At 43.1% G+C, this 27,991-nt stretch overlaps 1 protein-coding gene across 1 annotated transcript; it reads right to left on the bottom strand.

Annotated features, from left to right (window-relative positions):
* Window positions 1–297: 297 nt before the first annotated feature.
* LOC112928161 (vomeromodulin-like) lies at window positions 298–27,481 on the bottom strand. Its single transcript, XM_072735152.1, has 13 exons — window positions 27,417–27,481; window positions 26,223–26,326; window positions 23,169–23,248; window positions 20,026–20,302; window positions 16,620–17,103; window positions 16,221–16,322; window positions 14,780–14,939; window positions 12,758–12,895; window positions 11,475–11,621; window positions 10,497–10,619; window positions 8,004–8,064; window positions 7,191–7,270; window positions 298–489 (listed from the first exon to the last, which is right to left on the bottom strand). The coding sequence occupies exons 1-13, from the start codon at window positions 27,479–27,481 to the stop codon at window positions 298–300; spliced, it is 2,013 nt and encodes a 670-aa protein (XP_072591253.1).
* Window positions 27,482–27,991: the final 510 nt, after the last annotated feature.

The following is a 27,991-nucleotide window of genomic DNA, read 5'->3' on the forward strand; positions in this document are numbered from 1 at the left end:
GTCTGACAGCACTTGGAGGATTTTTTTTTTTTTTCCTGATTTTGTTTTTATTTTTTTAAATTTGTTTTTGTTTTTATATTACATTGTAATTTTTTTTTTTTTTTGAAATTCAATTCTTTATTAGAACTCTTTAGATCAGTGTTTGCAAACATTTAACATAGGGGCAGGGACCAAAATCACCCACAACCATCCCTTCCCCAGCTTCTGCCAGAAGCAGCAAGACTTAGATGAACAGAGCACTAGTAAGGTCTTCCACTTTATCCTTGCCTGGCTCCTGCTCCCGGGCCCGAAGTACTTTCATAACCCGGTAACCACACCCTGGGTAGCGTCAGGAGATCGTTGGGTCGCCGCCTCCCGGGCCGCCGCGCTGGGGGACGCCTGGGTCGCCGCCTCCCGGGCCGCCGCGCCCGGGGACCGCTGGGTCGCCGCCTCGCGGGCAGCCTTCGGGGACCCCTGGGTCGCTGCCTCGCGGGTCGCCCTCGGGGACCCCTGTACATTGTAATTTTAATTCCAGTTACTTAACTGTTATTATAGTTGTATATAACTAATACATTAGTTTTAGATGTACAGTATAGTGAATCAGCACTTCCATATATCACCCTGTGCTCATCACAAGTGCACTTCTTTATCGCCATCACCTATTTCAGCCATCCCCCCCAGTCATCCCTTCTAGTAACCATAAGTTCTCTATAATTAAGAGAATGTTTCCCAATATGCCTTTCTCTCATTTTTTTCCCCTTTGCTTGTTTGTTTTGTTTTTTAAATTCTACATAGGAGTGAAGTCATAGGATACTTGTCTTTCTCTGACTGACTTTATTTCACTTAGCTTAGCATTATACCTTCTAACTCCTTTCATGTCGCTGCAGATGGCAAGATTTCATTCTTTTTCAGGGCTGAGTAATATTCCATTGTATATACATCCCACATCTTTATCCATTTATCAGTCAGTGGATACTTGGACTGCTTCCATATCTTGGCTACTATAAATAATGCTGCTATAAGCACAAGGATGCATATATCCCTTTGAATTAGTGTTCTTGTGTTCTTTGGGTAAATACCTAGTAGTGTGATTAACTTTTTGAGAAACCTCTGTACCGTTTTCCACAGTGGCTGCTCCAATTTGCATTCCCACCAACTATGCACGAGGCCTCCTTTTTCTCCACATCCTTGCCAACACCTGTTGTTTTTTGTGGTGTTTTTAGCCATACTGACAGGTGTGAGGTGATATCTCATTGTAGTTTTGGTTTGCATTTCCCTGATCATAAGTGATAAAGAGCATCTTTTCATGTGTCTATTGGCCATCTGTCTTCTTTGGAGAATGTCTGTTCATATCTTCTTCCCCCTTTTTTGGTTTGTTTTGGGATGTTGAATTTTATAAGTTCTTTATATATTTGGGATACTAAACATTTTATCAGATATATCATTTACACAAATATCTTCTCCCATTCCATAGGTTGCCTTTGAGTTTTGTTGATTGTTTCCTTCCCTGTGTAGAAACTTTTTATTTTGATGTAGTCCTAATAGTTTAGTTTTGCTTTTGGTGCCCTTGCCTCAGGAGACGTATCTAGAAAGAAGTTGCTACTGCTTATGTCAAAAGTTACTGCATGTGTTCTCTTCTAGGATTTTTATGGTTTCAGGTCTCACATTTTAGGTCTTTAATCCATTGTGAATTAATTTTGTATATGGTGTAAGAAAGTGCTCCAGTTTTATTCTTTTACATGTTGCTGTCCAGTTTTCCCATCACCACTTATTAAAGAGACTGACTTTTTCCATTGGATATTCTTTCCTGCTTTGTCAAAGATTAATTGACAATATAATTGTGGTTTTATTTCTGGGTTTTCTATTCTGTTGTAGTGATCTATTTTTGTGCCAGTACTATACTATTTTGATTACTACAGCTTTGTAATATAACTTGAAGTCCAGAATTGTGATGCCTCTAGCTTTCTCTTTTTTTTTCTTTTCTTTTTTTTTTTTTTTTTTTAAATTCCATTTATTTATTTATTTGAGAGAGAATGAGAGAGTACAAGTAGAGGGGACTGAGTGGGGGAGGGGAGGAGGGAGATGGAGAAGCTGACTCCCCACAGAGCAGGGAGCCTGAAGCATGGGACCCAGAGACCATGACTAGAGCTGAAGGCAGCCCAGGCGCCCCTGTTTCTCCATAGTTTTGCCTTTTCCAGAATGTCGTATAGTTGGAATCATACGTTATTTGGCCTTTTCAGATTGGCTTCTTTCACTTAGTAATATGCATTTAAAGTTTCTCAATGTCTTTTCATGCCTTTAAAGCTCATCTTTTAAATATATTTTTTTAAAGTTTTAAAATTATTTATTCACGAGAGGCAGAGGCAGAGATAAAGGCAGAGGGAGAAGCAGGCTCCCTGCAGGAAGCCCGATGTGGGACTCGATCCTGGGACTCCAGGACCTTGCCCTGAGCCAAAGGCAGACGCTCAACCACTGAGCCACTCAGGTGTCCCTCGGCCTTCAGTTCTGTCAGAGTTTGCTCCATAACTTTTGGGTTCATATGCACATATGTTTGTAATTGTTACATCATTTTGATAACCTGCCTTTTTATTGTTATATTATTATATAATGTCCCTTGTCTCTTACAACAATTTTTGTTTTAAAGTTTATTTTGTGGGGGTCCCTGGGTGACTCAGTCTGTTAAGCATCTGCCTTTGGCTCAGGTCATGATCTCGGGGTCCTGGGATAGAGTCCTGAGTTGGGCTCCCTGCTCAGCGGGGAGCCTCCCTCTCCCTTCCCCTCTGCCCCCCCCCGCCCCCACCATGCTCGCGTGCACGCTCTCTCTCTCTCAAATGAATAAATCTTTATATAAAAAAATAGTTTGAAAAAAAGTTTATTTTGTGTAATACTAGAATAGCTTTCTCATTTGTCTTTTGGTTACCATTTGAATGAAATACCTTTTTCCATTCCTTCTCTTTCAACTTAGGTATGTCTTTGGTTCTAAAGTGAGTTTCTCCTCTTCGTTGTACCCTTTCTCAGATTTTCCTTGTTTTTGATGACCTGGACAGTTTTGAGGAGAACTGGTCATATACTTTGTAGAGTGCCCCTCAATTGGAATTTGTCAAATTTTTCTCATAACTAGACTACAGTTGCAAGTTTGGAGGAGGAAGGCTACTGAGATAGAGTACCATTCTCATCACAACATAAGGATACATACTGTTAATATGATTTATCATTATTCCTGTTACCCTTGATCACCTGGCTGGAGGTAGTGTTTGTCAGGTTTCTTCATTGTAAAGTTGCTTTCTCCTCCTTTCCATACTGTGCTCTTCGGAGAAAAGTCACTGTGCAGCTGAGAATTTAAGTAGTGGGAAGTTATGCTCCACCTCCATGCAGGTTAAGTAGCTGTGTAAATGAGTTAGGGGTTTTCTGCACAAGAGGTTTGTCTGTTCTCTCCCCAATTATTTACTGAATAATTTGTTTATGTCCGTATAGACTGTTGGGTATTTATTTATATTTGGATTATAATCCAGTACCACTTTGTTTATTCCGTTGGTTCTGTTGTTTCAGCTTTTGCAGCCCTTTCAGTTAGCATTGTAACTTTAACATACTTCCATCATTGTGGTTTTTTTGAGTACTTTCTTTTTTTCAGTAATTAGTAAGCTGCTTCAGGGTCATCTTGTACTGTTTCTCTAGTTCTAGAATTAGCCATTTCTCCAAGGGGTCCTGATTTCTTTTATAGAGAATGGTATTAGAAACCAATGTCTGAGTGGTTTGTTGCTACTATGAGTTGGAAGGTTTTTGTTTTAAGATTTTATTTATTTATCTGAGAGAGAGAGAGCATCCGCATGAGCCAAGCAAGCAGTGGGAGGAGCAGAGAGAGTGGGTGAGGAAATAAGAATCTCAAGCAGACTCTGTGCTGAGTGGGGAGCTGACAAGGGGCTCGATCCCACAACCCTGAGAACATGACCTGAGCTGAAACAGTTGGACACTAAACGAATTAAACCACTCAGTCACCCAGGAAGGTTTTTGTTTTTGTTATTGCCCTCTCAGCTCTCTGAGAGCTGAGCTTGCTGATTTTTAAAGTTCCAGGTGTTAAGCTCCTCTGATGGTAAGAACTCGTGAAATTCAGCCCTTCTTGTTTTTAAAGCCAAATGTTATGGGGATTTGTCTTCCTGTGGGGGTTCGCTGTACCTGGGATGCCTGGTATGAAGGTCTGTCCCCGCCCCCCCCCCCCCCCCCCCCCCAGCATGCAGCACCTTTGGTATCCCTCCCTCCCACGGCCAGCCCTGCAAGTCCATTTAGCTCCCCACCATTTCTCTTCCCTTCCTACCCTCCTCAGTGTGGCCTCTTCTCTACATTTAGCTGTGGAGAGTATTTTCTGCCAGTCTTTAGGTCACTTTCTGGGTTATTTACACTGATGTGGGTGTTATCTAGTATATTTGTGGGATGAGGTGAGCTTAGGGTCCTCCTACTCCACTATCTTCCCTGGAAGTGTCTGTTTTGTTTAGTCTCTGCTTAGAAGTTTCTGTTTCTGTTTTAGGGGCGCCTGGGTAGCTCAGTCATTTGAGGGTCTGCCTTTAGCTCGGGTCTGTCTGATTCCAGGGTTGTGGGTTTGAGTTCCATATCAGGCTCCCTGCTAGGCAGGGAGTCTGCTTCTCTCTTCCTCTGCCTGCCTTTCCCCTGCTTGCGCTCTCTCACTCTCACATCCAGGTAGACTGGATGGTAGGTGGCATAGGCAGAAACAGGAGGTCCAGTTGCCCTAGTAAATGATGATGACTTGGACTAGGATGGTGAGAGAGAAGCAAACAGATGGGAGAGGTCTTCTTTTGGCAGAATCAATAGGACTTGGTCTGTTGGTCAAAAAGATGAGTCAAGAATGATTCCAGGTGTCTGGCTGTGGAACCTGAGTGGATTGTATTGCCATTTACTGAGATGGGATTGACTATGGGAGGTATGGCCTGGGGAGAAATCAGAACCTAAAGTTTGGACAAGAGGCTGAAGGTAATAGGAAGATTTGGCCTTAATTTTGTGCTGCCCCTTGCTGTTAGGCAAGCCCAGTATCTGGCCCTGCTTCCCCTACCTGGTCTTTGTATCCACAGTTTGAATTCTTTTGGTTCCAGAGCAGACACTGTGTACAAGACATAGGGTCTTTGCCTGATGTAGAGATCACAGTTGTGTTCTCAGTATCCCTCTTGTATACTTTTCTGGGAATTTTTTGCATTTATTGGTTTCCTGACTGCTCGGCTTAGCTTTCCTCTCATAGCCACTTGGCATGGCCTATAGTTCCTAAGCTGAGACCTAGATCTTTTACTGTCCTGTTCATGGTATTGGCAGGCTCTTCCTTCTCTTTTCCATCCAGCTTTTAGCATTTGGACTGTGCCCCCCACTATTTAGCTTGTGATGATGGGGGAGGTTGGATTCTAGCCCCTGTGTGATTTTCATGTTGGGCCAACGGGCAAAATAAAGCACTTGGAATCGGGGAGAGGAGGGCAGAGATATGGGAAGAAAAGTCTTAATCATTGTCAGGATTGTCCCCTAGTGCACTAGATAAATTAATCCTGTGTTTTTTTTTTGCCTCATCATTCATACTATTAATTTTTATGTCCCTAGGAAGTAGTGCTTTCACTAGTCATAAACATAAGACAAAATTCCTATTTGTATGAATTGAAGACAAAGGAGTCTGGTTTTTTTGCATGAAAATAAGCTAATTATTAAAGAAGTGTTTACAAAATGCTAAAAATCTCTGGATTCTTGCTTTTCTTGCACTTTTTAATTCCAGATAATATTGGTGAGATTCCAAAGAATAGTTGACATGTTAAGAACTCTATTCTACTTGGCTTCTTAGTAATAAAGATGTCCTTGGCTTAACATTTCTTAAAGAAGTTTTAAAATTCTTTCATTCTGGAAAATTATCTGGCATCATGTGTGGTGGGTTTAGTTTGCTGCCTGAAGATCATTCTGTGAGGAGATAAAAGACAACTAATTATACTCTTAAATACATAAACTGGCTGCAGGCACAGGTTGAGCTAGCCAGTACACTCCATTCCTCTGCCCACAGAGCTTGCTTCAAGAAGAGAACTAGTCAGGATGGTGGGAGCCTCAGAGATTATTTCTGGGTGATTGTTGTTTGAACTATTCCAGAAAGAAATGGAGAGAGAAGCTCCCAGTACATGGAGACCTTCATGTACAGCCATAATAGAGCCCATGTAGAAATAGTAGAACCAAGAGATGGATTCTGGTGTCATATTTTGGGCCCTGAATCAGGCCACTGCTGAAGCTAGTCCCATCCCTGGATGTTCACTGCCTATAATTTTATTTTTTCATAAACCAGTTCTGGATGGGCTATCATTTGTAGCTGGAACATAGCTGATGTTCATCTAATCTAATCCCTTGACTTGAGGCTGACTTCAGGAGGCTAAATGATAGGTCCAAGGCCACCCAGAGCCATGGAGTATAAGAGCAGGAGGTAGCAAACCAACAGTAAGGTAAATGCTGATTTACTCTGCTCTATACTCTAGTATTGATTTGGCCACAGATCCAGGGAAATTTGAGGGTTAAGTAAAAGCACAAGTATACAACTTCTGATATTTGAACCGAAACGAAAGGCATTATTTTCCTGGTTAGATTACATACTCAATAAGCATGTTTATCAAGAATGGAACATCTAAGGGTGATGGAGATTCTAAACTTCTTTGCTCTTTCATATATCTTCCCTTGTTCCATCCTCATTATTTGCTGTTTTTCTGGTGACAAATTTAAATAAAAATCTCATTCTTAAATAAAAATCTGTTTCTTAGGAAGCGAATTCTCTTTGTAATTTTCTCTGGGTTTAAGATTAGATAGGAAGAAGGGTGGAAATTTGAGTCAAAGTGGCAAGGAATGAGAGGCTCTAGTATACAGAAGGTGATAATGTAGATGAGTTAGGCATATGTGGTGGAGATGTTTCCAAAGAAGAGATTGAGACATATTCAGAAAAGTATGAGAGTCCTCATGGGGATGGGTAGATTATTTGCTTATGTATAACCAAGAGTGTCTCAGTTTTAGGACTTCTGTCTAAAGGGACAATAGGCAATGAATCTGCCTAGGAAAGAATGGGGAGACTGGTCGGAGCTGGTAAAGCAGGAGGAACTGACTGAGGATGAGGCCTGTTGGCCCCATTCAATCTTGTGAAGGTTGAAGTATAGAGTAGGCCTTAGGGCAAAAGGAAAGTATTTGTATTTTTCTCTTACCGATTTAAGTACTTGAACCTTGGCATTGGTTAGAGGATTTGAGGTTATTCCTGGTGGAACATTCCATGTACTCGTCATTTCTGAAATAAAAGAATTTTATGATAGGTGTTGAAAGAAACAATGACCAGGCTGAGTTGTTTTAGCTACAGTTAACCAGAGGGGTCTCTGGTTAGATCTGTGGTTAGGAAGAATTGTTCCCATGCCCATTCAATGGACAGATTTTAGACATAGATTCTCTTAGTTTTGTGTAAGGGAGAGTTCACAAGGATCAGAAATGACCCTAGAACCGACTGGAAATGTGGTGGATATTCTATGTACAGAGAATTGATATTAAGAGACACGTAGACATGTCTGCCCTCACTAACTTAAGACTAAAAGACCCTGTTATTTTGGTGTTATTGGCAATCTTTGGAACCCATCTACAGGTTTACCACAAATATGTATAAATGGCATTTTGTACCATCATCTCATGATGGTTGTGAAGTTCATGATCTCAGTCTCAAGTTTCTCAAACTTCAGCATCTCTGTGATAGGTGATCCAGGTCCATGTTTCCTCTAAGTGGTATGATGATGTTGGTCCTGAAGACCCCTAGTGAGCTAGATTTCATTAGGACCCATAGAAGAGGCATTTAGATTTAATTTCATGTTTTGCCATCTCAAGATTCTGAAGTCTCTATCTGAAAACAAGCGATTTTCAGTCCAGATGGTGATTGAATGATACTGTGCTCAGTGCCATGGAACATTCTGTAGTGTGGTTTCATACCCTTGTCCCTTTCTTAGGATTCTTGTGTTTACATTATTAATTCCACATACCATTAAAGGCAGACAAAAATTTCTTCAGAAGCAAGTGCATTATATCTTGCACCTCGTCCTCCTGGAAGAGATGAGAGGAGCATTTTTTATCAGTATATTTTGGATGCCTCTGATACGTGGGTTTTGTCCTAGTAGAAGTCTATTACTAGACAAGACTAGATAGGGAGGTGGATCTGGGTCAGTCTCTCAGGTTTCTTCTGACTCAGGAGTTTTCCAAAGCCCTTTAGTAGGTTTTGATGCCTTAGGTGGCTCCTTGAACAAATGTTTTTGGATTAGTATTATGTTGCAGACAGTGCTGTAGGTTCACTGGTGCAGCTGCATACCCTTGAGACAAATGCTGAATTCAGTATTGGGAATTGAGCAGCTGAGCCTGCCTCCTTTGCATACCCTCCTAGGGCCTCCAAGATCTGCTTCTTTCTGCTGGCATTCTGCTTATCTTTCCCTTTTTCAAAAGGCCTATGATTCTGTGATGCCTACCTTTGACACCTCCTGTTTTCTTCATGTGGTATACACTTTGGGTTTGTGGTAAACTCCTCCTTCAAGGCTAAGTTCAGGCATCATCTCAGGGAACTCACTGTCTGCCATCTAGTTGGTGCTCTGTCTGTCATCTTTGTGCTAAATTGACAACTTCCTGCATAAATGTCTGTGTCCCATCAGGTGGGTAGATACATGGTTAGGGACTATGCCTTTCTATATCCCTTCCCCTGTATAGAGCCTGGCATGCTACATAACTGCACAGCAGTAAAGATGAGAAGAAGGATCACTGGGCTTGTGACACCTCCCAGAGTCTGTCTCAAATGACTCCTTTATATCTCAGGGCTGACATATGAGATGCAGACAGTCCCTGTAGTCACCGATAGTCATAAGATTGTTTGCTTCTGGGTGCTTATTATATGCCTCCACCCAGTGTGTGGTTGCTAGACTCCCAAATGATTTACTTGATTTATTTATGATTTTAGTCTGTCTCTGTCTTCCCACCTAAACTTGAGGGTCACTCTTGGAGTTAGGGATCTCATCATTATTTCTTTTTTTTTTTCTTTAAAGATTTTATTTATTTATTCATGAGAGACACACAAAAACAGATGGAGACAGGCATATGGAGAAGCAGGCTCCTGGCTGGGAGCCCAATGTGGGACTCGATCCTGGAACTCTAGGATCATGCCCTGAGCTTAAGGCAGACACCCAGCCACTGAGTCACCCAGGCATCCCCCATCATTATTTCATGTTGTATTTTAAGGCTGGGCACATAGTGGTGCTCACTAAACATTGGTTGAACGGAGGCATGAACGTGTATAAGATCAAATATCTTAAAGAAGGTAGGTTGGTGGACCACCTGTGAATTTCCTGGAGGCTGCTCACTGGACCCTACCCTTACTTTCCCAATTTCTCCACTCCCCAGGCTCCCATCTAGTGATCATGTGCATACTCCATAGAACATGAGTTGAGAATCACTGATGGGAAGAGTGAGGCCATGGGAGGCTGGGTATATTTTTGAGCAACTCTCATGAATCCAGGCAAGATTAGAATCTAGATCATTTTGTCATTCTTCTAGTGGACCCTAGCATTTCCTTGTGTATCAGAATCACCCATGACACTAAAAAAGCATGGATTTAGGCCTTCCTTAGGTCACCAACTGAGTGTGGGACTCCAATAATGGACTTTGGGAACTAGTTTTAAGAACTCTTCAGAGAGGGCTTAGGTTTGGAACCTGTAGTTCTACTCTACATTGCATCTGTGCTGTACTCTGTCTTTTCCTTCCAGAGTCCCTGTGTCACTAGGCATCTGGCATTAAAATAATTTCTCACATAGAGATATTTTGAAAATTGAATCTACTTACAGCCTCAGGGGGTGTCACTGAGTGTTCAGAGCTGTCAGGAAACAAAATACAAGGAAAAATTATTTTCACATAAATATTAACCAATTCTAGAGTTTAGGTATTAGGTCACTTTTCAAAGCAACTAATAAAATGTCAGGTACAGAGGAGAAAGCAATTTTAAGGTGAGTAGAAGTCCATTTTGATTTCTCTATAATTATGTATATGATTTGAATTGGGTTCTTGATATATGTTTTTACACTGACAGATGTCAAGAGGATTTTGTAGTTATTGACAGTACCTCTCAATCTTGATGCTTAATATCAATTTGTCTTTTGAAATCTTGCAGTTATGGGAGATGATTAAGGTCTGTATTAATATAAAACAAACATGAGTTAAAAATAATACCTTGACCTGGCTAGTCAGCAAACCTATCACATTATGGTAATCACCAACAAGATCACAGGTAAGGACCAGAGCAGAGATTACCTGGTCTCAGGAGACAACCTGTTTATCTCTTCTGCTCTGGGGGCAGATGTCTCATAGAGACATCCAGGCACTTGGGCCCTCAGGTTTTGGGATTAGCTTCCTTTACACTCCAGTCCACTTTTCTTTCCATGGAACCTCTGCTCCTATTAGTTCCTCCTCACACCTCAATCCTGATTTGTTATTGTACTTACCGTTTTCCCATTAGCAACACTCTCACCATCCTTTTCCACAGTAACCCAGTAGGTGGCTTGGATTTTGTTGCCTGATTGGAAGAAGTAGGCTATTTTGGTGATGCTTGCAGTCAGGTTATTCATCTGTTGTAAAGAAGCCATCATTTAGAATATGGAGAAGAAGGACTGCAGAATGTTGCCTTATGAGACACCCATGCATCATTCATTTATTCAAATATTTATTGGCCCTCTAGTATGAGTTGATCACCTAGCTTGGTGCTGGTGCATCCGATGTGACCACAACAGACAGGGTCTAATTTCAGATATTTTTCTATATCTCATTTCCATTCTCAGAAAGACAGTAGGGCATTTAACACATAAAATCTTACTTTTCTATTACATTCATCCAGCTTAAACCTATTTCTTACTATGGTCTTGTGGCAGACTGCTCTGCAGTTGATCATTTTGGGAGACTGTTAAGGAAGCATTGTACACTGCTGAAACTGAGTCTAGCCCATAGAAAGTACTCAGTGATTATTATATCCCTGTTAATTACTGCCTCTCTTCTTTCTCTTTTGGGGCCAGAAGCAAATGAATACCTCACATGTGGATAAACCCACTCCCTTGCTCATACTGTGACTATGGGTAAATTACTTCTCTCACTTTGGTTCTTTGTAAAATGGGTATAAGAATCCCTGCCTTCTAGTGTTATTGTGAGAATGCAAGGACATTTATTATGTAAATAAGACACCTGGCATTGTATTTGGCGCCAAGCAGGTATTCCCAGAGCATTCCCCTGCTCTCTGCTGTCCTTCAATGTCAACAAGGATCCATTTACATGATTATTAAGGGAAAATCTACATCCCACAGGGTTTTCTCATATTTATCTCTGCAAGAATGTTCTGGAACCCACTGCATTTTTACCTTCTTTCAGGGTTTTATAGACTAAGCTTAAGTGAAGAGGAGAATGGTGCCAGGGGCCATATAGATGATGCTTACCTTGGCAGAGCTCTGCTTGGCACTTAGAGTGATGATTACCTTGAGTAACATATGGGATAGAGTTAGGGAAATGTTGGCATTTTTAGGATCTGGTGGAAGAGGGCTTCCGGGCACAGGGACTATATTGTTGTTAAAGAGGGCTTTAGCCTAGAAAAAGAAAAGCAGAAAAATCCCTGTCATTATGTGAGACTAACATCAATTTCTGTGTCTTTGGAGGCACAGCTGAGATTTGGAGGACTGAAGTGCCCCTTGTGAGCATTGCAGTGGATGAGAATGATGACAGTGGTAGACCTTCTCAGCCTCTGTAGGAGTCTGTGGGGAGTTGTGGGGTTGTGGAGAATGGAGAGTAGGAACACCTCTTGTAAATGAGGAAGCATGGCTCCTCTCTAGCAGATTGGCCCTACTTAGGGCTCTAAGATGTAGTACAACGTAGGACTACCAGACCTCTGATTGTCTAAGAGAAGCCACAAATCCTCATTTTTCAGGTGAATTCCCCCATTTAAGTGTCCTTCACGTAGCATATGTTTCATGAGTTTGGGGATGTCTCCAGCCCTCCCCCGGAATCTATTGTAAGCACACAGAACACTTACACAGTATGAGATGAAAAGACCTCGTGTAGAAATCCTGGAACTTTTAACATCGTACTTGAACAAGCCAGTAGCTGCAGGTGAGAGGAAAGAGAGCTATAGAGACCCCTGCAACCCTTGGGCTCTTGGTGGCCCTGCCCTCCAGATGGGGGATCAGTTGGACACCCTCCTCTTTCTAGGTCCCAGGCAGGAAGCTGGTGTCTTACTGACTTTTCCATATTTCTGGGAGGAGGCTTCAGGGAAGCAGAAAACATGGGGGGTTTTTCTGAAACCTATCCTCATTGTGCCAAAACCTCAAGTGAGAGGGATAGACTTGTTGCCCAGGTTCCAGATTCATCTACTCTGGGATTTGGGAAATGTTACCAGCTTCCCTGCTTTGGCTGTGTTGGTAGTCACTGTCCACTGTATCCTATCATTCCTGTCTTCTGGATGTGTTTGGGTATGGGAGGGAATTTTTGCTTCTCAGCTTCTCTGGCATGAGGACTGGGAATGCTCTTTGCTCTGACTCTGCACATGTGTGTATTTTGCAAACCATTTGGGAGGCGGGCTGCCACAGAGACCTCTTTGCCCTGCTCTGTCCTGGAGGATGAGTCACTGTGGTTTAGAGAAGCAGGTAAGTTGCCTTATTTTCTGCCCTGAGGGTACTGAGGTTTGAATGCTTGGAGGTACATGGTATTGGAGCTCAAAGCCCCATACTCCCTGGTCTGTCATCTGGTGGGATCCCAGAGGAGCCCTCCATCGACCTGTCAGCCCCAGGGAGGTCTGGTTGTACTCACAGTTCTTGCATTCGTTGAAATCACTGAAATCAATGTTACACGATTCCGATTCTTGAAACTGTGAAATCACCACGAGTTAGCTTTGCCAAAGGAGTGCAACAGGCCTGTCCTCCTCCTCAGCCCAGCTCCTCTTCCCCTTTTCCCCATCCTCCTCCTCTCTGTTCTATTTCTTAGACTTCTCCCTCTCCCAGCCTGAGGCCTTATTCTGTTGTGCTGCTGGGGTCTTTTGGGCCAGAAGGGTTGATATGTCCTTCTTGAGTCTCTCCCAGCATCAGACAATATCTGAGAAAGGGGCTCCTCTCTGTCCTCCCCCGGTGACCTAGACCTCTGAGGTGGTGTTCTCCTTTTTCCCAGGACTTACATTTTCTTTCATAGCTACTGTCAACACTTGAGAAATGATGTTGTCCAAAGGCAGAGGCACAGGGAGAGGCAAAGTATCTGTGAGCCTGGGAAAGATATGTGAAGAACCGTGTAATACTTGCATTTCTGGATTTTGCCCAGATTTTGGGAAAAACCCATTTTTTTGATGAAACAGTTGCGTGATGTCCTGCTTCTTAATTCATTCAAGTACCTGAGCCCTTTTGTCTACAGTTTCAGTCATTAAGGAAGATGCAAGGATGCCTGGGAAAACTGCCAATGCCTGACATCTGACCCAGCAATCCCATGCAGAGATATTTGTGCTTCACGTACTTGTTAATGATAGTGAACAGACTTGTCTGGGACTTTACTAGTTGGAGTTGGATACAAAAGTTATTAATTGATGGGACGCTTGGGTAGCTCAGTGGTTGAGCGTCTGCCTTCAGCTCAGGTCGTGATCCTGGAGTCCAGGGATCGAGTCCCACATTGGGTTTCCTGCATGGAGCCTGTTTCTCCCTCTGCCTATGTCTCTGCCTCTCTTTGTGTCTCTCATGAATAAATAAATAAAAATTAAAAAAAGTTATTTTATTTTATTTTTTATTTTTATTTTTATTTATTTATGATAGTCACACAGAGAGAGAGAGAGGCAGAGACACAGGCAGAGGGAGAAGCAGGCTCCATGCACCGGGAGCCCGACGTGGGACTCGATCCCAGGTCTCCAGGATCGCGCCCTGGGCCAAAGGCAGGCTCCAAACTGCTGCGCCACCCAGGGATCCCAAAAAAAGTTATTAATTGAAAAATGCACTCTTCCTTGATAAGGGACTGTTAAGTTTAGTGCATCTTCATAGTGGAATACTAAGCCATAAAAAATGAAGAAGCAGACAACCTGGGTGGTTCAGTGGTTTAGCGCCACCTTCAGTCCAGGGCGTGATCCTGGAGACCTGGGATCGAGTCCCACGTGAGGTTCCCTGCATGGAGCCTGCTTCTCCCTCTACCTGTGTCTCTGTCTCTCTCTCTCTCTCTCTCTCTGTGTCTCTCATGAATAAATAAATAAAATCTTTAAAAAAAAGTGAAGAAGCTATTTTTAAATGGATGCAACAGATTTCAAGCTATTTTTTAAGTGAACCATAGTCCAGAAAAGCGTATATAATATTTGCCCCTTTCTGTGTGTGTATACATCACACACAACTGTACACATGCAAATAATATGTCTGAAAGCCAACAGAAGAGACTAGATCCATTGGTTGCTTCCAGGGAGGATAATTAGCCAGTTGGCATCCATGGGTGAGAGGAGGACTTTTCACTGTATGGCTTTTTGTATCTTTTGAATTTTGATCTAAGTGGGTTTATTGCTTATGCAAAAAGAACAAAATACAAAGAGTATACTACACCTAGCATAATACAGGCAGAGTGAGAGAAGACTATTTTCAAACACAGTGAGCTCTTCCCAATCAGAGACTACTCGCTGAACCTCCATTTACTAATTATTCAAACCATTGGATTGGCCAAATTCCATCTCTAAGGGTGGTATCAGTGGGGACATTTTGGCACACATTGATCTAGAGAATGAGAAAAATGGTCTCACGTACATGTCCGTTATCTGAAGAGTCACTTTCTTGACCTTGATGTCCTTGTCCTGGACTTGGAGGTTGACACACTGGGTGTTGTTCGTGGAAATGCCAATTTTCAGGGTTACATCGCCATGTACTTCATATCCTAGTATGCTGACTACAGGTCCTGCTAGACTGTGGAGAGCAAGATGTGGGTGAAACCAGACCTGGCTGCAAGATGTCTCTCAGGCTAAACAATAGGTTTTTGGGGAGTCAGCCTCCTGCATTTGTCTAGATTGGGAGAGGGAAAGGTTGGTGTTTTCCAGTGAGCATGCCTCAAGGGTGGCTTCCTCCTCTACACAGGATTCAGAGCCTGGCTCATCGGAGGCATTCAGTAAACATTGATAAAATCACTCTCCTTCAATCACCAGCCTTCAAGATGTCTTCTTTTGTTGGTAGCATCAGGCCAACTTGGAATAAGATGTCCATTACAGGTTATGCTTGTGCCCAGTATCCCCAGCTGTCTGTTGGATGGGTGACAGCATAAGAAAAACTCACCATGTACTAGAGCCAGGTCTCATTAGAGTCAGATGTTCTGGAGAAGACAAATGATTCTTCCTGACACTGCTGACTGTAGTGGTCACAAACATGGGCTCTGGAGGCACAATGCCTCGGTTCAGACTCTGTCAGCTGTGTGACTTTGAGCAAGGTTTATGACTGGGTTTGATAGTTTAAACTACCTAGTCTAGAAAGAGGATTGCTTTTCTGATGAGGTTGTCAAAAGGGGTCAGTGAGTTCAGAGTGCCTCAGGTGCCTACCTGGAGCTTGCTTAGTAAGAGATTTCAGTGCTGTGTGTGTTCATCCAAGAAGCCTTCTCTCCAGTGTGGATTACCTTCCTCTCACATGAATGCCTTCCTGTGTGCCTTGAGTTTACACTGTTAACCTGTTTCTCCCCCACACGTTGATGCTTGCTGAGCACAGGGACTGCCATTAGTCCTCCTGTGCCCAGCACAACATCTGGTATAGAGCTGTGTATTAATTACAGATTAGGTGGACGAATGATGCATGTGTTTTAATCATCTGTGTCCCCCCTTACTGCCTTGGACAGTGCTGTTTGTAGAATGGGCTGATTTTCCTTGGAGAGTCCAGATTATTTGGGGCCATAATACCAGTATGCATGTCATTCTCTGAGGTTTCTCTCTTTATTGCCCATGTATAGAATTGTGCAGATTTCACATGGAAATCTGGATTTCTGGCTGTGCTTACACTATTTGAGAATGGGGCTCCATAGGGTCATTCCCCTGCATTGGTCCTTTGGGGAAGAGGAGAGAGACAGCTGTGCCTTGTTTCCAATTTGTCCCATCCTCAGTCATTCTACCTTATTCTGTGTTATCTCTGCCTGACCCTTGGACCTTGAATCATACATAAGTCTCCAGTCTGTGCTGTCTCAGCTGACTCATTTGGAAACAGACTCACCCTTTTCCACCTATGAAGGCAGTAGTTGTGGCATGGACGAGAATCCCATCACCTGTCATGGTTGTTGTCATGCTCTCCACAGTCACTTTTTGAACCTCTAATCTGCAAAGTGACAGTATCATGGGTCAGTCCTGGCTCCGGGAATCAATCTGGGCAGTAGGAAAAATAACCTCGAAGCAGCCAGTTAACAGCTTACCAACCCATCCACACTGCTCTCTAAGCTCAAGAAATCTCGATCATATTTCCCTCTGAAAGGGCACCCTTTCAGCACAGAGCTAGAATATTTCTTCATGAAGATGTGCTTGTCCCTTTCCATGAGATTGTTGGAGGTTGAACTTCAGTGTCCCTAAATAGCAACTTTCTTCTTGTGCCAGACCTTATGATCAAGGAATCACTTACCCTAATAGGAGATCTTCTAGGTTAAGATTTCCCAGTAGGCCTGTAACTGCGTCTTCAACGCCTGCTGGCACTACACTGTTCAGCATGTCCTGGGTGGATTCTGTGAGCTTGCTGGCTTGGTCACCTACGTCTTTCAGAGGCAGGGGAAGATTTGCAAGACCAAGGTTGTTGATGAGTCCTTTTACAGGATTCTTCTCTGCACCAGTGGGTGGTAGGCTGCCCAGATCCTTTTGGGTACCAAGTGCATCAGTGGCTTTTGAGAGCAATGGCAGTGGGAGCTTTGGGGACTGGCCACCACTTTCCTTGCCCAGGATGCCACCAAGAGGAACACCTCCAGGTATGTTGAGGGCTGAAGTGATGTCTAACACAGACAGTAGATCGGAGCTAGACACCGTGGATATCACTTTCCCAATCATACCAGACAGAAGGACCTCCTCACACATCAACTTCTTCTTGATCTTTGGGGGCAGGGTGGCGTTCAGATCTGAAAGAGGTTAAGAGACATGATCCTGCTGTTGGCTGTCCAGCTGGTTCAGCTTGAGGAACCTTTCCAGCTGGAGAGCCAGCACCAGCTCTGAATTGTGAGGCTTGTAGGTCCTGTATATTATGCCTTGTGGATATATTCATCCCTGTCACTGACCACAATAGGACAGCCTGGCGATGTAAGGATAACCTGTCCCCTGTCAAGAGTCAACATTTATTAGCACCTACCTGAGGTCAACCTGGTGTTGAGTATGCGTATCAAAGTATACGCATACTTTGCGTATGCGTATACTAGTATAGTATGAGTATCAAATCTAAAGTATGAGTATCAAATCTAAGTATAGTATGAGTATCAAATCTAAAATGATTTGAGCATGGAACGAAAGGACTTAGTTTAGCTTTTGAGCCCAGTAGCCCAGAGCTTATAGGTCTAGATTCTGTTCCTGGGAGTAGCCTGGGGCAAGATCTCCTCTTTCCTGAGCTCCAGTCTCTGCACCCTTCCAGGGGTGCATGATAGAACCTACAGCATGGGTTACTGGGTACAGGATGAATGAGTTGAGCTAATTTTAAGCGGTCAGTAGGGTTGAGGTGGCTAGAGAAAAGACGGTGTTGCTGACAGATCTGAACTCTCCTGTTCTTCTTCTGTGTGATTCTGTGCAAATGCTTCTCTGTTTTAGGCCTCATTTCCCCCTTGTGGGTCACTGGTAGGTCTTGCCACCTTTGACAAGCTGCCGATGCTAAGAGACCTCCTGCATCAGCGCTGATCCTCCAGAAGCATTATTATCGTCGGGGTGGGGGATGTGCTCACCATGTATTTTCCTCTACACTGGAGATAAGCAGGGCAGAGAGAAGTGGAATCCCAGAAGATGGTTGAGAAGGAGAGATGGTCAAGGGCCAACTTGGAGAGCTTTGAAGTCACAGGGGTCCTGTCCTATCATACTACTCTCAGTGGCCTGAGAAGCAACTCAGAAGGGGAGCTATTACATCTGGTTGGTGGTCAACCCAGCGTCTCTCAGCAAAGAAGTTAATTGGACCAAAGGGCAACAGAGTAGCAGGAGGAAGAAGTCCACTAGTACCAGCCCTGCTGAGCTGAGGGGCCTTGGCTTTTGGAGTCTTGCTGCTGTTTCCCATGCATAGGGCTCTATGCTCTGGAGAGCCTTGCCTATGTAGGGTGAGGTGGATGCACCCACATCATAAGTTTCTGCCTAGAGAATTTCACATGGACACTAGGAGATGCATACAAGGGTGTTTAGGTCAGCATTGTTTGGAGTAGCACAGAATTGCACAGAATGGAAATTGAATAGATGCATATTCTAGAGGACTCATCCAGGAGAATACCATGGTGGAAATGAATGGAAAGTCTTTCTCATTAAACATGGATTAATTACCTCAGAAACTAGATTGAGAGACCATGCAAGCAGGTTACCTTTTGGGAAAACTTTATAACATGTAGTGCAATTTTTTTTTTTTTTTTTTTTTTTTAGTGCAATTTTTTATATTGAGAAGAAATAGCCACATATCACAACATGTAGAGAAATGGCAAGGGAAAAATAAACAGGCCAGAGGTCTCCTTGGGGGGTAGGAGGAGAAGGGGAGGGAGGGAGGCAGTTCTGCAGGAACCCCAGGGCCTTCAGTCCTGTGGCTGGATATTTTCTTCCTTAATCTCAGTTGTGTGTACAAGAGTATTTGATATATATATATATATATATATTAAGGTTTTTGTATGTCTAACAATGAAATTAACAACTACCACCACCAAATCACTGTTTGTTGGGCACAGAACTGTTATTTTTTTTTTTAAAGATGTGTTTATTTATTAGAGTGCAAGAGGTGAGGAGGAGTAGAGGGAGGGAATCTCAAGCAGATTCCCCACTGAGCATGGAGCCCACCATGGGGCTTGGTCTCATGACCCTGAGATCATGACTAGAGCTGAAATCAAGAGTTGGATGTTTAACAGCTGAGCCACCCACGTGCCTCCACAGCTGTTATTTTTATCACTGTCTGAACTTTTCTATATATTTCAAGTATTTTGCCATAAGGCAGGATGATGGGAGGCAGAGCAGAGGAAATGTTTCTAAAGAGGCAAAACAGTGGATGTGTGAGCTTTGGGACTGGACACTATGATCATTAGGCAGGCACTGATTCCCCTATGTTACTCTGTCTCGTCATCCTGGAAGGCTGGCTATAGAAGCCATGGCTGCAAAAGGCCATGACAGTTTGCTTTGTGGACTTTCCTACTGGCCTTTATTTGCTGATGAGTCCTGTTCCTTTCTTGGTCCCCCAAAAGAGTCACTTCTTTGCCAAGCCTTGTAATTCTTGAGCTCCTACGCTCTCTGGCCCTGGGAGATTGCTGGAGAACAGAATTCCACATCTTTGAGGAGGAGGCTGAGTCTCAGGAAGGGTGTGAGAAAAGAACTTGGAGAGAGTGAATCTGGTTAGGGAGTTTGGTAGTGGACCTGGATTTCTCATTTCCTGCCTCCTTATCAACCAGGTTGATGCTCTAAGCACCTGTGGGTGTTTGGGGTGAACTGTAGAGTCCAGCACTGAGAAGCTGTGAGAGCTTCTAGCAGTGTCCAGGGGATAAAGATCACATAAAATGCAGGTAACCAGACATTTTGCTGGATCCAAGAGTTCCCTTTCCCGAGATTGCTTCAACCAGTCCTTCCCCATGTGTGGACTAAAGACAAGCAGCTTCAGCATCATCTTGGAGCTTATTAGAAAACCAGATTTTCAAGTGCACTGGAGTAGTGCTGTACCACGATGTCTGCGAGTGGAGCCAAGGCAACTGTTTTGTTAACAAGCTCCCAAGATGATTCTAATGTATTCTTAGTGAAGGTGTACTTAACTTTTGGGCTTGGAAATGAGAAGTGTGTGTGAGGGGGTGGAAAATCAAAGGTGTGCAGGTGAAACAATTTTTACTTACATTCTTCAAGGTAGTTTCTAGATAGTAAGTACTTGGCCACAGGTGAACACTTGACTCCTGGGGTCCCAACTTGACGTTTTCTAGATGGAGAGCCTTTTTGGGTATTTCTGAGCTGTCTTCCCGTTAGAGCAAGAGGGACGTTTTTCACAGCCCCAGTGGCTTCATTGATAGGAAGAGTTCCCACCAGTAAAGATGGACTTGGCAGGTCAATTGCTCTTGCCTGAATGGTCAGCGTGATGACCAGGGCCCAGAGGGTCAGCATCTTGGCAACTGATACCTGCAAAAGTGAGCTTTGTTAGACACCACATTCCAAAGGACCATACGGGTACCTGTACATTTGTATTGGCTATGCACATACAAGGTCCTAGCTCTTGTGGAAAGGTGCTATTCACATTATTGATATTCTAGTCTGTATGTTGTATTTATTGGAAAATGTTCCATCACTTGGCAAAGTCTTATTTTTTCTACTTTTTCAACTTTTTTAAAAAAAGATTATTCATTTATTTATTCATGAGACATACACACACAGAGAGAGGCAGAGACACAGGCAGAGGGAGAAGCAGACTTCCTGCAGGAGCCTGATGTGGGACTTGATCCTGGATCCTGGGATCACACCCTGAGCCAAAGGCAGATGCTCAACCACTGAGCCACCCAGGCGTCCCACTACTTCTTCGACTTTGCATAAAGATGTCTACAGGCTGGTGGCAACCTTTGAGTACAGGCCAAGCCCTGCCAACAGCCTTACCTCTAGGGTCCATATCCTTCTGCCAGTCTTCCTTTCTTAAATATCCTTGGAGCCTTCCAGTTACCAACTGGAGAATTCAAGGATTTTGGATGAACCAGCCACAATAGATGTCACTCCAGTGGTGGCAAAAGTCTCTCCCAGCATGTGGTCAACTAGCATATAGTACTGGCCTTGTTGGTATGAATTTTCTATGTACCAGACCCTTTGTGGAGAGTAAATGGACATCAGTTGCTCTAAACTCTCTACACAACCCTGAGAAGGAGGATATATCCTCATTTTACAGATGGTGAAACTTGTGGTACAGAGCAGACAATATGCTCACCCTGTGCCCAATGGCCAGTCTCCAGCTGGTAGTTTTACCTAATCAGGACTAACTCACCTATTCAATCAGTTCCAGGTTTGGCACCCTCCACCCCTTTGGTCATTGAGCTATCCTGGCATTTCAGCTCAGTGTGCAGAGGCTAGAGCTAGCTTTATGGCAGTATGACCATATCAGGCCTTCTCATATCTTTTTAAAAACCCATTAAACTTAGAGAGCATAGACATGGTCTGATGGTGGGAATGGACCATCCTCACTGTTGTGTTGGTGGATGGCACAAAGGAGGCTCCTCTGTGTGGATTTATGATTGAATTAACCCATTTACCCACTTTCTGTAGCTCCTTCTATTGACCACAGAGCATGTGGCTTCTTTTTGTTTTGGCCAGAGATGAGCAGCCATAGCTGTCATGAATGTGTAAACTTGTAAGTCTTGACTTTACCTCTCTTTGTTAGGATGTGTCCATACATATCTACTCATGGAGTACTGGTCAGTGTAGGTACTGGTCAGTGTGCTAAGCATTTCATTTGCAACATTTTATATAATCCTCAGCAAGTCTAGGAATTAGATAATATTTATTATCCCATTTCCAGCTTAGGAGACTTAGCCTCAGCAAGGAGACAGAGAGCTGGGTCCACCCAGGCAGAAAACCCCTGTTTGACTCTGAGCTCAGATGTGTGACTTAGTGGTAACTTCCCTTCGCTGGCCATCAGATTCCTCCTGTAACAATGATTCTCTCAAGTCTTTCTGTCTTGTTTAAGGTAGTAGAGAGGTTTGTGTCTTAGGGTATTTTCCCTCAATGAAGCCAGTAGACTCTGCAGTTCCTCTCTGTTTACATTTCTTACCTTGAAAGTTTTATGAAGTCAGGCTTATTGGGGCACCTAGGTGGCTCAGTCGGTTAAGAGTCTGCCTTCCGCTGAGGTCATGGTCCCAGGCTTCTCAGCAGGGAGCCTGCTCCTCCCTCTCCCTCTGCCCCTCCACCCTGCTGGTGCACACGCGCGCGCTCTCTCTCTCTCTCTCAAATAAATAAATGAATAAAATCTTAAAAAAAAAACAACTCAGGCTCCTTGACCTCTGCTCTTGCCATGCATAGGCATTGCCCAAATCAAGCTGCCTGCCATTTACCAAGACCGAGAAGAACCGCTATTATTGAAATATTGGGAAGACATAATGGGAAGTCAATGACATCTTTCACATTGAATAAGTTAGACTTTAGGAAAAAGCTCATCACATTTTCATTATTTTTCTCATTTTACCTTCATCTGTGAGAATTTAGGATTTGGTGTCTAAGGCAACATGTAGGTGTCCTGTGAGGGAGAAATAAACTTCTCTGCCTGTGACTGAATTTATGGCACTATTTTTAAGACATTGTCTTAAATGGAATCATCCAATAATCCCAGGCAAGATCCCCTATTTTTTAAAAAAGATTTTATCTTAATTAATTATTTTTTTAAGTTTAAATAATCTTTACACCCAATGTGAAACTTGAACTCACAACCCTGAGATCAAGAGTCACATGCTTGTATGCTCTTCCAACTGAGCCAGCCAGGCGCTCCTTAAAAGATTGTATTTTTAAGTAATCTTTATACTCAACATGGGGCTTAACCTCACAACCCTGAGATCAAGAGTCACATGCTCTACTGACTTGAGCCAGCCAGGCACCCCAAAAGATCCCTCATTTAAAAAAAAAAAAAGATTTTATTTATTTATTCATGAGAAACACACAGAAAGAAGCAGAGACACAGGCAGAGGGAGAAGCAGGCTCCATGCAGGGAGCCCAATGTGGGACTCGATCCCAGGACTCCAGGATCATGCCCTGGGCCAAAGGCAGGTGCCAAACCACTGAGCCACCCAGGGATCCCCAAGATCCCTCATTTTTAAAAGCAGTTGCATACCAGGCATTTGTTAACACCTACCACGCTAGATAGAGTGCTATGCATTTCAGTAGGGAAGGGGCATTGCTAAAGAGATTATAAATGCAAAATCCTAGGTATCACTCCTTTGATTAACTGTCCTCTACGTGTCCCTGCCTCAGAATTTTGGCCTTTTCTTTCATGAATTTTGATTTAGCAAGTTCTTACCTTGCCCAGTGTTGATGGGTCTCTGTGGATGATAGGTGGACTTTTTGGAAGTGTCCTCTCCTCCTGCTCTTGTCTGTGAACTGTCAGAAGGAAAGCTGCATCTCATTTTATAGCCCAGTGTCTCTCACAGAAGTTGTTAGACATGAAGGGGCATAATCCAAGTGTGCTGATAAGGGTGGCGTGATATAGGCTGACTTCCAAAATCAGCACCTGTTAATGGTTGTGACATTGCCAGTGTCTTTCTGAGAGATGTTCAGGGTGCTTAGAACTTTTTTGGAGGTGCAGCCAGGCCAGGTATCTGTCCTTTCCTTATTTTAAACCTTCACAGGCCTGTTTTCTTCAAGCTAGGTGGGTGTTGTGTGAATGGCAGAGTAGAGGGATTTGAAAGACTGCCAGGTGCCAACCCAGTGAGAGCCCTTTATGGTGCCAATGCCATGGCTTCGTCATGGTAGGCACTCAGCACTGACCATTGCAAGGGTGAGGATCTGAGGGAGAGGGGTGGGGCTGTTCTGGAGAGGGTGTTTAGGGAGAGCCTTCTATCAAGTGACATTTTATATCAGATGTATGTGATAAGAAGGAAGTGATGGATCCAGGGGGCTTGGAAAGTACATGATGTCTGCAACCGGTGAGAGCATGAATGCATGCCTGGGGGATTTTAAGCATGGTAGTTACATAATTTGCTCAGTCCTCTTTCCTTTCCCTAATTGCGCTTGGAATAAAACTTGAACAGAGTTGGTAGCCTGGCGTGGTGCTCATTTGTATTCAAGAATTCTAGGCTTGCTCTCATCTGTTACCTCATTTAATGGCCCCCACAACTCTAGAGCCTGTTCTCTGGGCTGCTGGCTTTTCCTTTATTTTAGAGAAGGTCTAGTCATCTGTTAGGTTCCTACCACTTGAAATTTTGTGATTTATTGCACAGCCTGACAATGCAAGAGTCTGGGAGAGAGAGAGAGATGATGTTGACTAAGGGGTTGGTTAATGCCTGCTCCTGCCTACCTGAGGCTGGGGAAGCTCAGATCCCTGCCTCAGGCAGGCTCCAGATGTTTGTTGCAGGGCTCTCCTCCACCCCATGGGGGGTTCCCATACTGTGAACCTCAACTATAGTTCATTTGCCAAAAGTCTCATTTTGGGCTTTGCTGAAATGTCAGATGCTTAGAACAAATGACAGTTGACCTTTTCTCAAAGGGTAGAACCTAGAGTTTTATACATGATGATAAGTAGAAGACAAAACCCAACTGTCTTGGGTCTTATTTTTCTTGGATATCTGAGGGAAATGGAGTCATCTTTTAGGCAAAATTTGTGATACCTGTTGGTGGACGTGGCCCTTGCTTTTGATGCCTCCAGTGGTTTCCTGGACCCAAAGAATGAATCCAACTTCAAAGGCTGGGAAAGGGCACATCCTGGATGCAGCCTCTAGTAGCCCTTGGGACCTCCCAGTTCTTTTGTCTTTCTCTCCTTCAACCTTGGGAGGTGGGGCAGCCATTGAATTCTGCTAATCCAAGATTTATGGGAAGATCTTTCATGAATGGTGGCTTATCATACTAGACAAAAGAGCCTGCTTGTAACCAAGCCCTAAGTGATTTGACCTGCTGACTCTTGAAGGAGAGGACCCTTTTAAGGCTGGCCAAGGCTTGGCTAAGATCACAATTGCAGATGATAAGGCAAGTACCAATTCTTAATGGCCTCTGTGAGAAGATGTCTCAATAGGTCTGGCTGAGCTGTACATGTCCTGCTGACAGGCATCAGGATTTTGACCTTTTGTAGGTGTTTCTTTAGTTACGTACACACACCTGTGTACACAGTCATGTGGTTGTCTATGTCTTTCTAGTCCCTGGAACTCAGTGGTCATGTCCAGCAGTCCTGCCTCAGTTTCCTTCTCTGGTGTAACCAATCTCAGATCTTGGCCAATAACAGGAATTCACAGGGGCCTCCTGCAGGGAACTTATATCCCTGCATACTCTTAGGTGACTTGTAAAATTTGGGTCAATTTTCATTTCTTAGGATCTCTCATGAGATTTTCTTTGTGAGTTATCAAAGGCTTAGAATATGAGTTTTAGGAGTATGTGAAGTTTCTGTGTACAGGCTTTGGGTCCAGACAGACCGGGATGTATATCTTGATTCAGCTGCCTACTGGTGTATGATCTTGGACATTACCCAATGTCTCATCCATAAAATAGAGATAATATTGTCCCCATATAGGATTGTCATGAGAATCAAGTGAGATGAAATATGTTACAAGATTAGCACCATGCTTAGCATATGTGAGCATTCCATAATTTACTCATCATCATCATCATCATCATCAGTTTTTATTATCATATTGGCTTTTTTCAGTTTTTTTCATCCATCTTTATCTTAGATTTCATACCATTTCCCTAGATTTTGACAACTATCGTGTCTTATTTGCAACAGGAAAATATGGATTTTTAAATTGTTTCTTTACAAAAGAAATGGATCCTTTACAGTGCTTTTACCAAAATGAAGGCAAGTATAGAGACGTTTTAATGTCACTCTGAGTTTTTAATTGTTAGTAGAAAGATGGAATTTTCTTGGTACATTCTACTGCAACTGTACTTGTGAAGTGCATAAAAGGTGTCAAAAGGCTAAGTATTTACTTCCAGGACACCTTTCAAATGCCTATGTATTGGCTCTGTTCTTTTTTCCACCCAGTTGCCCCACAGGTGTCAATGTCCAGTGTCAGGCCCGTGGTCTTGACTTTGTAGGCCAGAGGTGAATGTGTCTATGCTGAGAGGAGCTTTTCATTATCCCCAGAGGAGCAAGTAGCTGACAGACACCTTGTATTTGCTGTTCTTCCTCTGAGCACTTGCTATGACTTTGCCATCACTAGCTACACATGGCTGCTAATGGGCATCCTGTTCTGGAAGTGTAATAAGTTGGCTCCATATATAGCTGCAGGTGTCAATATGATGGCATTCGCCTATAGATTCAGCCAGCTTGGGTTTTACATTATGGGGAACTAGCTCTGACTGAGAAGGAGGAAAGGGTCATGTCATGAAAATCGCAATGAAACTTGAGTGCTAAGGCCACAACTACCAAACCCTACTAATGAACACTCAGAAAATGCTTTCCACCCTGACAACAACCTGTTATCATCATCCTCAACAGCAGCAGCAGCAGCAGCAGCATCACCCACATCCCTGTTTAGAGATGATGAAATTGTGGCTCAAACAAGTTAAGTGACTTCTCTACAGAAGTGGCAGGATTGAGATCCAAGCCCAAGATGTGCCTGAAACCAAAGCCTTGACATAGGACATGCCATTTGTCTTCTTGTTCCACTAGTCTGTGAGATTCTTGAGGGCTGGGGCATGCCTTACTTATCTTGTATATTCCTCTCTCCACTCAGTGTATAGCAAATGTTGAACAAATGGGTGAATGAACATATAAATGGGCCAACTTCTCAGTTTCTCTGTCAAATAGGCTAACATTTCCTTGCCTTCTATTACATGGTGGGTCAGTATGGGAGCCACACAGTGGCTCTGTGTGTTTAGAGTGACAGCCATACATGAGGTAGGGAGTTCCCTCCATCTTCAGCCCACCTTTGTCCTGTCCCAGACTCCTTTTCAAAATGGCATTGGGCAGAGATATGGACTCCTTTAGGTGGTCAGTTTGGATGGCTCGGGATGAATTCTCTGACTTCTTATGATAAAAGACATTGGATTATCCCCCAAAGCTCTATGGGTCTGTAGCTTTGAAGCTCTGGTTCAATCTTTTCTCTCCTAAAAATATATGACATAATTCAGGGGTGCCTGGGTGGCTTAGTTGGTTAAACATCTGACTCTTGATTTTGGCTCAGGTCATGATCTCAGGGTCATGGGATCGAGCCCTGTGTCAGGCTCTGTGCTCAGTGCAGGAGTCTGCTTGGGATTCTCTCTCTCCCTCTCCCTTTCCCCCTCCCCTTGCTCTTTCTCTCTCTAAAGAAATTATATATATATGTATATAATTATATTAATTATATAATTAATATGTTATACTAATTATATTATAATGATCATATATACATATAATTATGTCATGTATATATGACATAATTTGGATCATATAACTCTCTTGCTCAATACTTAGCAATAATTGACTATTGCACACAGAGTAAGATCTTTATTTTTGGCCTTGGCCTGTGAGGCTTTGTCTGGTTTGACTCCTGTCTGCCTCTCTAACCTCATTCTTCAACACTTCTTGCTAATCTCTTTAGTTGCATTAGCTTTCTTTTAGTTTCTTGGCTATACCTACCTTGTTCCTGTCTCAGGACCCTTTGCACATTCTGGCCCCATTGCCTTGATCCCTTTCCTCCACATTTTGCCTAATTTTTTCATCCTATAGGTCTCAGCTTGTATGTTACCTCTGAGAGGCCTTCCCTGGCACCTTGGTGAAATCAGGCACGCCTGCATTATTATCTTCCAGTACCCCTGTGGTTTTCCTTCTTAGCCATCATTGGAATTTGTACTCATGTGTCTGTTTGTTGGCTGAGCCTTACAAGCTTCATGAGGCAGAAATCATTCTTGCTCTTGCTTTGTTTTGCTCACATGGCACAGAGTAGGTGCTTGATATCCTATTAATTGAATAAATCGGACATTTTTTCCTCTAATGATAAAAGTCAATCATATTAACCGTAAAATGTTTGGAAAAGATGTTAAGAAGAAAATAAAAATCATTTGCAATCCTACCAACTCAAGCATCTGACAATCGCATAACATTTTGAATTAATTTATTTTATATATATTCAAGTCTGGGATCTTATTCTTTTTTTGGGGGGGGGTCTTATTCTAAATAATTTTGTATCCTGATTTTTTTTAAAAGATTTTATT

This window comes from Vulpes vulpes, chromosome 14 (assembly GCF_048418805.1).
Source record: "Vulpes vulpes isolate BD-2025 chromosome 14, VulVul3, whole genome shotgun sequence".
NCBI lineage: Eukaryota > Metazoa > Chordata > Mammalia > Carnivora > Canidae > Vulpes > Vulpes vulpes.

Excerpts from the sequence above, each read along its gene's own strand:
- LOC112928161 (XM_072735152.1), bottom strand. The coding sequence starts at position 27,481 with ATGTGGAGGAAAGGGATCAAGGCAATGGGGCCAGAATGTGCAAAGGGT. Across the intron at positions 23,249-26,222 it reads GTGTTCATTAGTAGGGTTTG|TTCACAGACAAGAGCAGGAG; the intron begins GTAGTTGTGGCC and ends TCCTTCTGACAG. Across the intron at positions 12,896-14,779 it reads TTCAGATAACGGACATGTAC|TTTCAAGAATCGGAATCGTG; the intron begins GTGAGACCATTT and ends GTGATTTCACAG.